Source organism: Lampetra planeri, chromosome 22, assembly GCF_965212315.1.
Source record: "Lampetra planeri chromosome 22, kcLamPlan1.2.h2, whole genome shotgun sequence".
NCBI classification, from domain to species: Eukaryota; Metazoa; Chordata; class Hyperoartia; order Petromyzontiformes; family Petromyzontidae; genus Lampetra; species Lampetra planeri.
In genome coordinates, this window is record NC_136128.1 from 264,940 (window position 1) to 279,894 (window position 14,955).

General features: G+C 51.0%; 1 protein-coding gene across 3 annotated transcripts in view; it reads right to left on the reverse strand.

Moving 5' to 3' along the window:
• Positions 1-14,955, reverse strand: part of LOC144724911 (uncharacterized) — a 70,679-nt gene continuing 55,724 nt past the window's right edge. The window contains exons 3-4 of one of the 3 annotated variants that reach the window (XR_013586587.1): positions 2,330-2,429; positions 1-893 (exon numbers count right to left, since the gene is read on the reverse strand). Coding sequence is in view for 1 of the 3 variants with exons in the window: in XM_078604199.1 (XP_078460325.1) it covers positions 4,520-5,758 (1,239 nt within the window). In the remaining 2 variants the exon portion in view is untranslated. Of the gene's footprint in view, positions 894-2,329; positions 7,927-14,955 lie in introns of those variants that run through there. The other 2 variants (XM_078604199.1, XR_013586588.1) reach the window with 2 other exon arrangements.

Sequence of the window (14,955 nt, forward strand, 5' to 3'; positions counted from 1 at the left end):
TTCTGGAATCCGTCTTTTATTCACTTTGGGTTACATCTACTTCACGCTGCTGGTAGACAACGTGAAGGGACAGATAGACCGAGAGAGACGCACTGCCACGTGGCAACTCGGAGCCCCGCTCTCGCGTGGCTCCTTCCTCCGTTGGTTCCCGTTCTGACCACGTGTCATTCCTCTCTACCCCTATTTAATCCCCGGGTCACGTGGTACGCTTCAGCCAATCCTCGTTAGCCTGCGTCGAATCTTCCAGGCTCCCTCGTCAGCTCCCAGGACCACGCCCCTGACTCATCTCCCCATTGGCTGAGGCCAAAGCCAGCAGAACCAATCTCCATAGCTGTCACCCTTCCATCACGTCAGGGCCATGCCCCCAGGCTTCCCCCTAGTGGCTGTAAACCAGGACCGGCAGAGCCAATCACCATGACAAGGTGTGATACGTCAGTGAGCCGGATATTCTCATTACATCACCCCCCCCCCCCCCCCCCCGGTGTAAAAAGTCAGCCGTCTCGGCTGGGAAAAGGGTGACAAGCCGAATCCAATTTAAATAATTATTAGGGCGTCTGAGACGCATTGACAAGGTAAAGGGGAGGAGTAGGCGTCTACGCACCGAGGAATTCAACCATTAACAACAGACATACATTAGGGCGCCCCTGTAGCGCAGTAACAACAGGGTAACAGACCGCAAGGCAATCATAACTAATGAAACGGAAGAGATTTCGACCGCGTACACGACGCAGGACCCTCTTCGTTTTTCGCACATGGTCGCCTCGCCGCCTGATCTGCAGGAGGTGTTTGCCGTGGAGAAGAAGAAGAAGAATGTTTGGTTTCGGTTGTATCCGGGATAGGTCCCGTTGGAGGAGGGACGTCCGGGGTCTCATTGTCCCTCAAAACCTGTTCATCTGCGGGGGATACAACACAGCCCCGCTGGGGATCAACGGGCGAGGCAAGTGGCACATTCAGCATGCCAGACCCCGGCAGGTCAACAAGTGGAGATGAGGGGCCAGCGCGCGGGTCAATGTAGGGTTTGAGTCGCGCGAATGGACATACCAACGGCGTTTTCCGTACTGGACGCGAACACTCTGGGGATTCCGAATGTCCACCAGCCTCACAGGCCCCCGCCAAGGCCTGTGCAGTTTAGGGGACGTGCCTACTGGCACCTGAGGGCAATGGAGCCATGCCAGATCGCCCACCGACCAGGGCATGTCAGTTCGCGATCGATGCGCATACCTCTCGTTCCTTGCCTGCGTACAGGCCGTCGCACATCTGGCGGCCTCTCGCGCCTCTGTAACCCGTTTAAGCGAGTCCCGTACGTGATCAGGCAAGGAAGGGGATGGTTGTTTACCCGCAGTACCCAGTTGCACATCAATCGGGGGTACATTCTCACGGCCATACATCAGGAAAAATGGTGAATATCCTGTGGACGCGTGCGGAACCATGCGATATGCCGCCAGGACGCCCGGTATGTGCAAGTCCCAATCGGTTTGTTTTTCACTTTCCGTGTGACAAGTCATGGCCGAAAGGGTGCGGTTAAACCGTTCCACCATGCCATCCGTTTGCGGATGGTAAGGGGAAGTGCGGATTTTCTTTGTGCCCAGCGCAGTGCAAACATCCTTGAGCAATTTTGAGGAGAAGTTACGTCCCTGATCTGTGAGCAGCCCTTCGTGTGCTCCTTTATCCATGACATAACCATTCAAGAAAGTGGCTGTTTGGTCAGGCAGAGGCCAGGCCATAGGCCATCGAGAAAAATATTCGACCCCGACCAAAAGGTATTTGTTACCCCTAGCCGATGGAGGGAACGGGCCCAGGATGTCCAGAGCAACTAGTTCATTGATACGGGACACCTCAATCGAACTCAATGGCGGAACATAATGTTGCCGAGGCGGTTTCCTCTTCGCACAATCATGGTATGATAGGACAAAGTCAGTGATATCTGCCGTCATGCCGGGCCAAAATAAATCCTGCTGCATCGCAGCCAACGTTTTCTGCACGCCGAGGTGCATCAATTTGTCAGCGTGCAGAGCGCGGAGCAGGTCGTGGCGAAGGGATGTCGGCACGACCAGGCGTGAACGGTCAGACAATCTATCAGTACACATCAATAGTCCCGCCTGGCCCCGGAACATCTGCCATTTCCATCCCGCCAAATGAGATCTCGGTTTCCTGATCAGTTTCCGCAGCGGAGCCAGAGAGGCATCGGCCTCCTGCTCGCGTAGCCACACTGAGTGCGGAAAATGCAGCGTCTTGTCGGCGCCAACGGGTACACCCTGGCCTTCATCGTTCAACATCGCCCCCATAACCGGACAGGGCGAGGTAGGCAGTGCTGCACAGCGGTGCGTACCCGTCAGACAGGCGCAGGGAGGAGTTGGGGGCAACCTGGAGAGAGCGTCCACGTTGCCATGGCGAGTACCCTTGCGGTACGTGATCTCGAAGGAAAATTCCTGTAATGATTCCAACCACCGAGCCAATTGACCCGATGGTTATTCCAATGTCAACGAATATTGCAAGGCCGCGTGGTCAGTGCGCACGAGCAATTTCCTTCCATACAGGTACGGCCGGCATTGGTGAACAAAATGTACTATTGCTAACAGTTCCCGTCACGTCACGCAATATCGCGTTTCGACAGGGGACAGAACCCTGCTGCCGTACGCCACCACTCGCTCGACCCCGTCTTTCCGTTGCGACAAAACGGCTCCTATGCCGATATCACTAGCATCCGTGTCAAGGATGAATGGCTGAGAAAAGTCCGGGTAGTCGAGCGTCGGCGCGGTGGCGAGGTGATCCCGAAGAGATTGAAAAGAGCGCTCCTCTTCCGGGCCCCATGTAAATCTCTGATTTTCCCCGTCAGAACATGCAGTGGCTTAGCCAGTGTCGCGAAGTTATTATCAAAACGGCGAAAGTAGGATGCGAACCCAATAAACCGCAGTACGTCGCCCACCGAAGTGGGCGTGGGCCACTCTCGGACACACACCGTTTTCTGAGGGTCCGTGGACACACCGTCCGAGCTGACGATGTGACCCAAGTATCGGACGGACCGTTGCAAAAGGTGGCACTTTTTCGGTTTAAATTTTAGGTCAGCCGAGCGCATCCTCTGAAAGACTGTCTCCAGGCGTTGGAGGTGTTCCTCGAACGTGCGGCTGAATACGATGATATCATCCAAATATATGACGCATGTTTCCCACTGCAGCCCCGATAGCACCAGTTCCATCAACCGTTGGAATGTCGCCGGTGCCGCATTCAAGCCCATAGGTAAGCGGTTAAATTCAAAGAGGCCTTGTGGCGTGCGGAACGCCATTTTTGGTTTGGACGCGTCATCGAGGGGAAGCTGCCAAAACCCCGATGACAGGTCGAGGGTGGAGAAAAAATTTGCCCCTGACAAAGCGTCCAACGAGTCGTCCATCCGTGGCAAGGGGTATGCGTCTGCCACGGATATCTTATTCAATCTGCGGAAATCTACACAAAACCTCGTTCCACCATCCTTTTTCTTAACCAGCACCACCTGCGCGCCCCAAGGACTGTTGGACGGCGAAATTTTTTTCGGCCGCCAAAATGTCGTCCACCGCGCCGCGCACGTGTTCCCTTTCAGCAGGGCTCATGCGATGCGGGTGCATACAAATCGGTCCCGCCGCACCGGTGTCAATATGGTGCGACAAGAGCGAGGTATGGCCGAGATCCAAATCGTTTTTACTGAAAACGTCAGCGTACTGTAACAACAATGAATGCAAAGCGTTCCTTTGCGTGGTCGACAAAGATGTATTTTCCCCGCACAAATCCGCGATCCATCGATCCTGTGAACGACCGTAACGAGGACCATCAGCGGCTATTTTAGTGGGTGGTTTACCCTCAAAGCTGGTGAAATCGGTAGTGGCGTGAGCCAATACCGATCCAGCCGGAACGACGACCCGGTTCGGGCCCCTATTCAACACTTGTATGAACGGGGCCTGACCCGGCCGAACGATAGTTTGAGCCGCTACCAGGGAAAAAGATTTAGCCACCGAATTCGACAGGGATAACAGCACACCCGTCGCACTGTCCACAGCATCCAAAGGTTTCCGGTAACGCAGCGGAATAAGCATCTGCGAGCCCGACGGCACCTCTACCGTGGCAGCAACAATGGCGTTAACTGCGTTACCCGGGGGCGAACGGCCCAGCAGGGAAGGCAGGAACGACATCCTACGGCCCCCTGGCATTTCTAAGCAACCTTGGTCAACAAGTATCTTAACTGGCATGCGGCGCAAGAAATCGGTGCCTAATAGGCATGGGACGGCCAATAAGCGAGAAATCAACACTGGTCCCTCCGCGGTAATATTACCGATAGCAATGCGCACATCAACTTGCCCGAAAATACCCATGCTACCCCCATTAGCAGCAACACACGCGTCATTAACCGGTCGGATCCGTGACGTGGGAATAGACAGGAGATGAAAAATGACATCGGAAATGATGGTGGCAGACGCGCCCGTGTCCACCAAAATACGGACATCGATCTCATCGATGATACCTCGTACCGTCGATGAGCCCGACGCGGCAGCTACCATTCTAGGGGCCAATTTTTTCCATTGCGTATTAGAGTGTGGCATCGACACAGGTGTACAACAATTTCCGTCCGGAGCGCAAATATGTGTGCGAGTGGATGGGTGATGTGACAAGGCCTGCCGGGTGTCCGATTTGTGCCGACTCGCCCGAGGGTGTCGTGGATCCGCGCCCGGTGGAGGAGATGAAGTTGACTCGACGGAAGCGGAGAAGGCAGAGGTCGGCAGCGGCAATCCCGGGCGAAATGGCCCCGTCGGCCACACTTGAAGCACGTGGCCGTCATCGTCCGGCGGTCGCTCGTCCCGGCCCCTGCACGTGGTTGACCCGTATCATCATGCTGGTCGCGCAGCCGGCCTCTCGGGATCCAGCGCGGAACAGCAGCCATCACCTCGTCGTCGCCGGAGTCATCGGAGCAGTGGACGACCCGCCGTGGAGACCATCCCAACGGTGGAACGTCTATTTGGGGGTTCCCCGTCCATGCCGCCATCTGATCCCAGCGCTTCAGATTGAACTTAGCGTCCAAGCAGCGCGCCACCCATCGCAACGTGAGCGGTTCGTGGCCGCATACCGGCAGCGAGATGTTCAGTTCCTGGGATAGCTCAAGCATTCGGGAAAGGATGAGAGGATCCAGGAGATCAGCCGTCGAGTCGGGGTAGGCGGCCATGGCCAACGCTAACAGCGCCCCCCGGTAGGCCAAGGGCGATTCCTCTGGTCCTCGACGACGTGACATAAATTTTCTGGTAGCCGCCGTCGGCGGGTCGTAAAACTCTGCCATCTTTGTGAAAGCATCACGAAGCGTCTTCTTCTTGGTCGCCGGGATGGATCGGAAGACCGCCAGGGAGACATCATCCAGCAGCGTGGGCAGCGCCTTCAGTGCCTCTGCCTCCGTCCATCGAACGGATCTGAAGGCCGACTCGAAGCGCCACGTGAAGGCACTCCAATCGCCCCTGGCGATAAATTCCTTAATTTGAGGAAGACGATGTCCGCGGTGAATGGCCAACGCCTCGAGCGTCTCTATTCCCGCTTCCCGCGTTCCTTGCGTCTCCGTCAAAATGGCGTCCGGCGACCGCGTGGCGACAGCCCCGCCCAAGATGGCGTCCGGTGGCTCCATCACGGCCGCCCCGTCCAAGATGGAGGCCTCTCCCCGCGCGGCAGGAGCAATGGCGGACGTCGATACCCGCTGCAAATCTTGGTCCTCGGCAGTCGGCTGAAACCCCGGCGGCCGACCCAGGGCCATTAGCCGCCATCCTTTGTCCGCATTTGAGGCCGTCGCTTCTGCAGCCTGTCAGCGATGAGCGGCGCCGAGGAGAGCAGCAGCCGGAGATAGAGGAGCCATAGCTCCCAGCAGTTCGTCCTCGTCCGTCTCAGCTTCTTCCTCCGATGGAGGGTCCGGTGGGTTCCAAACGGTCCCAGAAGAAACTTCTGACACCAATGTAATAAGACTCTTTGAGACGACTTCTGGAATCTGTCTTTTATTCACTTTGGGTTACATCTACTTTACGCTGCTGGTAGACAACGTGAAGGGACAGATAGAACGAGAGAGACGCACTGCCACGTGGCAACTCGGAGCCCGCTCACGCGTGGCTCCTTCCTTCGTTGGTTCCCGTTCTGACCACGTGTCATTCCTCTCTACCCCTATTTAATCCCCGGGTCACGTGGTACGCTTCAGCCAATCCTCGTTAGCCTGCGTCGAATCTTCCAGGCTCCCTCGTCAGCTCCCAGGACCACGTCCCTGACTCATCTCCCCATTGGCTGAGGTCAAAGCCAGCAGAACCAATCTCCATAGCTGTCACCCTTCCATCACGTCAGGGCCATGCCCCCAGGCTTCCCCCCATTGGCTGTAAACCAGGACCGACAGAGCCAATCACCATGACAAGGTGTGATATGTCAGTGAGCCGGATATTCTCATATTACAGTTGTTTGAAGTGATGCTTGGTATTGGATAGCGTTGTGGATTGTGGAATGTTCTCCTGGTACCCCATGTCTTCCTGTCTGCGTGCGTCTCTGTGTCATAGTTGCGTTACCGTACGGCCCACGCATCTGTGCTTCCCTATATCTGTCAGTGTATGTAAGAGATGTGCCAGAGATGGATTCACGATGTGGCTGTATAAACGTCCTAGTATTGACGATGATATTATACTCAGTATTGGTGATGATGATGCTGCTCATGTTTTTCATGACAGTGATGCTTGTAGGGGTGATACTCATGATATGGATAGTGATGGTGAGAATGAGGATGATGGTCTATCACGACAGAAGTCAGGGCCTCTCCATCTCAGGCAACCTCATTAGTGACAGTGTTGACAGTGGTGGTGGTGGTATTGAAATTGTACCTCTGACAATGAATCGTTGAGCAGACACCGTATATCGAACTTCTTTCGCACCGTCCGTAGCAAACCGTGCTAATCGCTGGATAACTGCAGCACACACCTCTCATTCATGTTTAAAAGGAGCACATGCAAATTTTTATCAATGTAATGCGGGCGTAAACGGCCTCGCGGATATGACGTAACGGGGGGAGGGGTTAGGTCACGTGGGGGAGAGGGGAAAGCTCTTAAGGGCGGTAACCGGAAGAGACGAGAAGAGAGTGTAAGAATAAAGACGGGAGGAGGCCACGCAGGGCAGAGAGTGGAGAGTGGCGCGATCGCCACAGGACGGGACTCTGCACCGTTGGCCAGCGGTGTCCGGGCACGGGGGAGACGGAGAGCAGCGGTGGGGCTGCAGAGAGAGCAGCTGAGAGACTGCACAAAGGCGGAGAGGCTAAGAGGGAAGCCAGCAGCGGAGCTGCATCGGGAGCGGGGAGAAAAGGCTACGTGAGCGACGGCAGCTGTCAAGCTGCCAAGCGGAAGGCTCTGAGCGAGGGCCGTGTGGGGCAAAGTTGTAAGAACCCAAATAAAGAACAACGGAGACAGACACAGTGGAAGAGTCCTTTATTACATCAATATTAATCACTCAATATAGTTTGCTGTTGCTGATTAAGTTTCCAAATTGTTTGGCTTTGTTATGTTTGTAGTTCATAACCGTTTCTCCAGTGATGCGACTCCCCCTTTGTAATTCGTGCCAACGCGCTCATGATGTAATAATGACATGATGGAAGAAACCGCATATTCTCTGACATATCACGGCGTTCAGATAGGGAGTTGTGTTCGCGCGCTGTTGGAGGAATCTAAACGCGTTTCCGACTTCATTTTCGGCGGCGCAACTGGCCGCTCGCATCTTTTTGCACTTTTCATCATCCCATTGCTATTTTTAGCTTCCATTTCGCAAACGTCAAAATACAATGGCCTTACGTGCGAACACGCCACATAACAATGGAGTTGTGAAAATGGGATTTAGGAGCGGGTGGTGTGGTGGGCTTTATTGCTGTCATGTATAATTCAAACGTACACGCAGGACCGCATGACCCCCCCCCCCCTCCTGTCAGCCTTCCCCCCCCCCCCCATCATAGCACACGGGCGCATACTGCCTCCATCCCTGCTCTCGCGGCAAAAATAAGCTGTACCCGCGGTCAGGTTCGTGCTCATTTCCAAGTCTAACTTTAATCCTGCCGTGTGTTGAGGTTATGAAGGTGGTGTAGGAGCAGAGGCCAGCCACCTATAAACAAATATGAATGCGTCCACGAACAAGGTTAGATAACAGTAATAATAATTTGCTTACTTATCCAGGAAAGCTATGCTGAGTAGTGGGACTATTTACAGGATGATCCTGCGTTGGGTTTTTTCAGCCAATTTTGTAACGAGGTGTTTTTATGTTCGACTACAGCATGTATGTATATTGAACTTCTTTCGCACCATACGTAGCCAATTGTGCTAATCTGAGGTGCGGACTGAGCATATGTGTAGTGACATAGAATCGGTCACTTGGCAGCATAGCGCTTGTTGCTGGCAGGGAAGGGGATCTGCAGTTACAGCAACCCTGACTGACAGCCGGTCGCATGATAGACCAGAGAGAGGGATGTCGGACAAAGGTTACGGAAGGGGCAGATCGAGAACCTGCTAGTGGGTTTCAGAAAGGGGGCGTGGCCAGGGCGGAGCCAGGCCACGCTGACAGTATAAGAGGGGCCCCGGGAGGTGACTTTGGGGCTGTCATTTGGAGTGGGATCCCGTCGTGCTGCTGGAGTTTTCATCACCATCACCGTCTTCACCATCTCGGCGTCACCAGTCAGGCAGTCTGCCAGCTGTCCTGACTGGGGACCGTAGTTGCTAAAGTGTGAACTGTTAAGTCTGTTAATAAACAGAGTGCCTCCTACTCTTAGTGTCTCCGAGTCAGTCACTACATATGTATAGCAAAGTAAATATCACATTTTCAATGCTTTACCAAGCTAATCCATGCACTTTACGGGCCGGGAATGTGTTTCCCATTCATTACCCCGAATGTGTAATCAGGAAGGGACACTGGGGAACCGATTCCTCCGCATCCTCTCACACTGTCCTCTCTGGTTCCACCTGTTTCACACAATTAATTGGACCAAACACTGATACAGGACAGTACAAGGATTTCAGCAGTAAATGCTTTCACGTAATTTCCGACGAGCCAATAGAATGTTGTGAAAGTGTCAAGTTCTGCACAGATCGGGAAAGTAACGTGAGCCTATCCTAAATCTATTTATTCTATTATTTTAACAGGTAAGGCCCACTTAACTATGTAGCTCTTTTTCAGAAGCGACCTGGTCACATGTCCCAACGAAAGTGGCTTATGTGGAAATTTATAGCAGTAGCCAAATACTCTAAACGCATGTTGATTCTAAATGTGGAGGGTAAGAACCGGAGGACCCGAAGAAAAATTCACGCGACCACGGGGAGAGAGACATACAAACTCCAAATATAGCAGGCGTCAGGGTCGGAATCGAACCCACGAACCCACGACGTCCTGTATACCAGGCGAGGTAGTGAACATCTCGCCACCGTGGCGTCAGCCAAGTTCTGAAGCACCAATAATGGTCCGAACGCGTTTCGCTTCTCCTTGGATGACCCTGCCCACCAGGGTGCTCTGCCAGGACACCCGCTGGGCGGAGGAGGATGTGACCAGTGGCATGGCCACAAGCAGCAGCTGCTGCCGACAACGAGCAATGAGAAGTCCGGCTGTGGGGTGGTGCCGAGGAGGGACCCCTGTGGGGTTGTCACGAGGGAGTGGATGCTGCTATGCGCTGTCTAGCAGTGACATCGTTGGCATAGGCCCCAGTGCAAGGAATGAAACGGGAGCCAATTCGTAGTTGGCGGCGGGGTCCCTCTGGCTGTCTGCGTGCTCACCACAGCCCTAGAGGGTTGCGCGACACTGGTCCAGCCCGCCAGCGGTGACACTCGTGCTGCCCTACAGCGGTAACGCTCGTGCTGCCTTACAGCGGTGACACTCGTGCTGCCCTACAGCGGTGACACTCGTGCTGCCCTACAGCGGTGACACTCGTGCTGCCCTACAGCGGTGACACTCGTCCTGCCATACAGCAGTGACACTCGCTGAGGTTCCTTGCCTATGAAGGATGCTCATTAGGTGGCTTCGTAAATACCATGTGTTCCTAGCATTTTGAATTTACATTCAGCCTGTTGGCGTGTTTATTTAATCAACAATACGGTTTGTAAATTACATTGTCCCTGGAAGGAAAATCGTGCGCGTATCACAATACGTGTACAGTTCGGTGTAGCAGTGATAACACAACAATGCGTGCTGAGCTCATTGAGGCATTGGGCCCGATTATCGTTGAGGAATGAGACTGAAAGTCTCCATGTTACGCAATTTGCCTTCACAAATGTACACTCCATGATTCTCCACGTCCATCGTGTCCAATAGCATCGCGACTTGCAATGCGGTAGAAGCCCGTTCGTTCGTGCTCGGTGACAGAGCAATCGTGCAGCCGCAGCCTCCTCTAGTTTCATGATGCCAATGTTGACAATGTTACACGCGTACTCCACATTTTCCCTGACCCGATCGATCGCCTTAAATAAATAAGCGTTGATGGCTGTGTATGGTTTCCTTTTTTTACATTTTTATATAATACAACGTACTGTAGTAACAACTATCATTCCCATATGATGTTGCCTTGATTAAAACTTAACAATACATGCCCACGACATGCATCTCACGAGAACCAAAAAAAATGCCTTTCATTACACTTTAGAGCAGTGGTTCTTAACCTTGTTGGAGGTACTGAACCCCACTAGTTTAATATGCGCATTCACCGAACCTTTCTTAATTGGAAAAATAAAATATGATTTTTTCAAATTCAAAACATAGGTATATGTTTTACTGGTGCACAAAATGAACCGTGCATCAACATCACTGTGTTCAAAGAACAAAACCAGCAAAACATGATTTTCACACAAAAACATAATAATGAATACACTATGAGATCTCCTTTACCAGTGGCAAAATATAGTAATAGGTTTTTACCCCTTTTAACTGGTACAAAATCTGACACCTTTATACAAGGCATCATGTTTCATTATCATTATCAGCGTTGTTTCTTTTTGTTTGCACTTTGACTTCTTGTGTTGAGGTTATTGCATTATGATGCCTTGTATAAAGGTGTCAGATTTTGTACCAGTTAAGAGGTTAAAACCTATTACTATATTTTGCCACTGGTAAAGGAGATCTCATAGTGTAAATGCTTACCCCGAGCTCTCAATACTCTGATAGTGCGCTGTCTTTGAGTTGTACGCCTTTTGGCGTCATCTGGTCCAACACCAATGGAGACTAGGCTCTAAAGAAAGCTGTCTCGGGTGTGGACCAATCAACTGCAAGGACAGTGCATATCATTATCATCATCAGAGTTGTTTCTTTTTCTTTGCAGTTTGACTTCTTGTGTTGAGGTTATTGCAAACATGATGCCTTGTATAAAGGTGTCAGATTTTGTACCAGTTAAAAGGGTAAAAACCTATTACTATAATAATGAACACTTACTGCAAATCAGTGTGACTTCTGCTGTTGCCTTTCAGAGACCAGTTCAGAAATGCGCGGCTTCACCTTGGCAAGTGGCACTCTCATGTCATTTTCGAAACAAAGTCTGTTCCTTTTCTTCGTTTTTATGTCCAGCATCCTCAAAAAGGATTGCTCGCAAAGATATGTTGTAACAAACGGTATGAAAATCTCCAGGGCTTTCTTAGCAATAACAGGGTACGTTACCATTTGTTGACACCAAAACGTTGAGAGCGTTGTTGTTCTGAAGAGTTGCTGTTGAACCTGACTGCTGAATTTCAATGATTTCGTCGAGGTATTCATCATTGACATCTGCTGTCTCAACACTAAACGTGAACGGCTGTCTCACCCATGCTGGATATGACTCTTGTAGGGAAGTATCTGTCGAGAGACTTTGCAAGCTCATCTAAGTGCGTGGCAATTGCTTGCTTCAGTTCCGCGGGTACAGAAATGTCTCCGATTCCAGATACATCTTCGATCTTACTTACATAGTCGTCCAGCAGGGGAAAGTTTGCGAAGTTATCGTTCTCTGTTCGTCGTTTCCATAACGGTAGCTTTTTTTGAAAAGCCTTCAGGTTTTATTCCACTTCAATGATGTTGACTCCACCGCCCTGCATCTGCTGATTGAGATGATTGAGAGCTGCGAAGATATCAGCCATGTACGCTAAAATGAGAATGAACTCAGAATTTTTGAAGCAATCTGCATGACAATGTTGGTGCTCTTGCAAAAACAGGGCTAATTCCACACGCATTGCAAAAACACGATTCAGCACCTGTCCCCGGGATAACCACCAAACGTTAGAATGGTACAGAAGTACCTCGAATTCAGAGCCCATTTCTTTACACAGCTCACTGAAGATGCGGTGCCTCAGAGCACTATTTCGCACATAGTTCACGCATTCCACTACAATTTTTAATACTTCTGTCAGTTTTGGAGGCAAGGTTTTTGTTGCCAACGCATGCCTGTGCAGAATACAATGCGTAACAATGATGTGTGGTGCATCGGCTTTCACTAGCGCACCAAAACCAGACTTTCTTCCCAGCATGACTGGAGCTCCGTCCGAACAAACTGCAGAAACCATATCCCACAAAAGATTGTTGTCTTTGAAGAAGTCATCCACAAGTTTCTTCACATCGGCTGCCTTAGTTGTTGTTGTAAGAGGCTTACAAAATAAAAAATCTTCCTTTATCACGTCGTCTTTCACATAGCGCACGAATACAGCAAGCTGGCTTAGATTGGAAACGTCTGTGGTCTCGTCGAGTTGCAGGCTGAATTTTGCCGGGCTTGAAATCAGATCTGCAACTACTTGAGCCAAGATGTCTGCTCATGTCCTCTATTCTGTCGCTGATGGTGTAATTTGAAAGAGGAATTTGGGATAACTTAACTTCAGCATGATATTCGCCATCTTCAACACAGCTGGTTTTATGAGTGTTTCACCAATGGTGTGTGGTTTGCCCTGCTTTGCGATCAGGTAAGCAACTTCGTACAATGCTGTGAGGATCGGTTTGTTGATGGGTACAAAGCTGAGAACAGGCAGAGTAGCCTTTTCATCGAATCTGGCTCTCTTCACCTTGAATTCAGCGAGCGTTGTGTATTCCCCATCTCCATGCAGCTTAAGGAAGTGTTCCCTTAGTTTTGCCGGTGCTAGACTAGAATTGCTCAACTTGGCATTGCAAATCATGCAGGTAGGACGCTGACTCCCATCACGTTCCGTTATACATGTGAATCCATATTGTACATATTCGTCCGACCACTTTCTTTTTTTGCTCGACATAGTATGAAGGGATTAAAATATTAAGAAAGAAATCACACGACGTACCATCACGGCAGTCACAAGTCGACTACCGAGCGCACCAAATTCCCTGCAGCACGGATAGGCCAAGCGATGTAGCGTGATCACTTGCAGCCAATGATGGCCAAGCCGGACGTGTCATCACGAATCATGAGTCGGGTGTGTGTCTTAACCTCCGCCGAACCCCTGAGACTGACTCACCGAACCCCTGGGGTTCGATCGAACCCAGGTTAAGAACCACTGCTTTAGAGAGTTTGATACAATAACAGCCGAATGGATTTCATTTTTGTAAAAAATTTATGAAATATGCAGTTGTCATGGTTCATTACTGGTAAACCTGGAGCCGATTTCAGAATCAGTAATCGATTCGAGTGGAATTTTATTAATGCACGGATTGGCACACGCGAACGTACAAACAATTTTTAGCAGGGAAGACCCACTGATCTATGTAGTTCTTTTCAGGAAACTACCTGGCCACTGGATATATCAACGAAACGTGGATTTTCACTTGGAAATATTTCGTACCCAAATGCTCGAAACGGATTATTTTAAATATAGAGGGAAGACCCGGAGAAATCCGCGCGACCACGGGGAGAGAGACCTGCAAATTCCAAACATATAGGCGTCATGGTCGGGATCGAACTCATACTCTCCTGTATACCAGGTAAGGTAGTTATCATCTTCCACCGTGGCACCCTGCACTCACCACACTACAGGTCGCATCACCTCTCTGTGTCTTCCCTCTCTTTGCTCCACTTTGGAATTCCCACCCATCGTCCTCTCTTCCACAAGCTCATGTAACTCGAGTAACGAGTTTATTATTTTCCGTTACAACGGTGACCTTAATGATGAAAAAATAATAGGGTTTACCCTTTCCAGCAATAAAACAGGTGTTAAGATGTTCAAACATCAAATATATACATTTTGCAAGACATCAAGTCTGCATTAACCACACATACTTGAGGAAAAAAAGATCTTCTGATATATAATGAAAAATGCATTGTATTTTAAACTGATTGGCCTACGCTAGAGAAGCCTTTATGGCCTCGTCTCACCAGTGTTAGACCAGATAACGTCAAAAGGCAAACCGTACAAAGACAATGCAAGTGTAGTGACATCGGATATGTCACTGTACAATGCCAGCCCTGGAGAGGCACGGCGTGCGATGTACTCATATCGCGGACACCCCGTATATGTGGGTGTAGTACCGGCCCAAGAGAGGCTCGGTGAGCACCGAGTCATAGCACTGAGTGGCACCACGCTCAGCGTGCAATGCCGACCCCTACAGGATGGGGTGTGAGAGTGTCAGCCATAGAATGGGGTTACTGTAGGCCATGGCACTCTGGTTGACCTGGGAGGACACGTGACTCGTAAAAGTCTACACAGGGGCCCCAAGTGGGGGGCTAGGGGTGGTCACGTGTCGGGGCGAGATCCTGCTAGAGGATTCGAGAAGATGGTCATGGCCAAGGGTGGAGCCAGCCACCACCAGTGAGGATATAAGCCAGGTCCCCAGAGGGACCGGGGTTCAGCATTGCTGTTGTCATCTGAAGATCTACATTCGACGTCCGTGAAGAGTCACCAACACGTGGACCTGGACCCAAGCTGGGGTCCTGTCCGTTGTAGCTACTTCCAGTGTATTTAGTGTAGTTAGCCTGGTGGTCCACCAACATAGGTTGTTATCTGGTGAAGGGGCAGTTACCCCTTTGTGTTGGTATGTGTTGCCTCCAAAGAG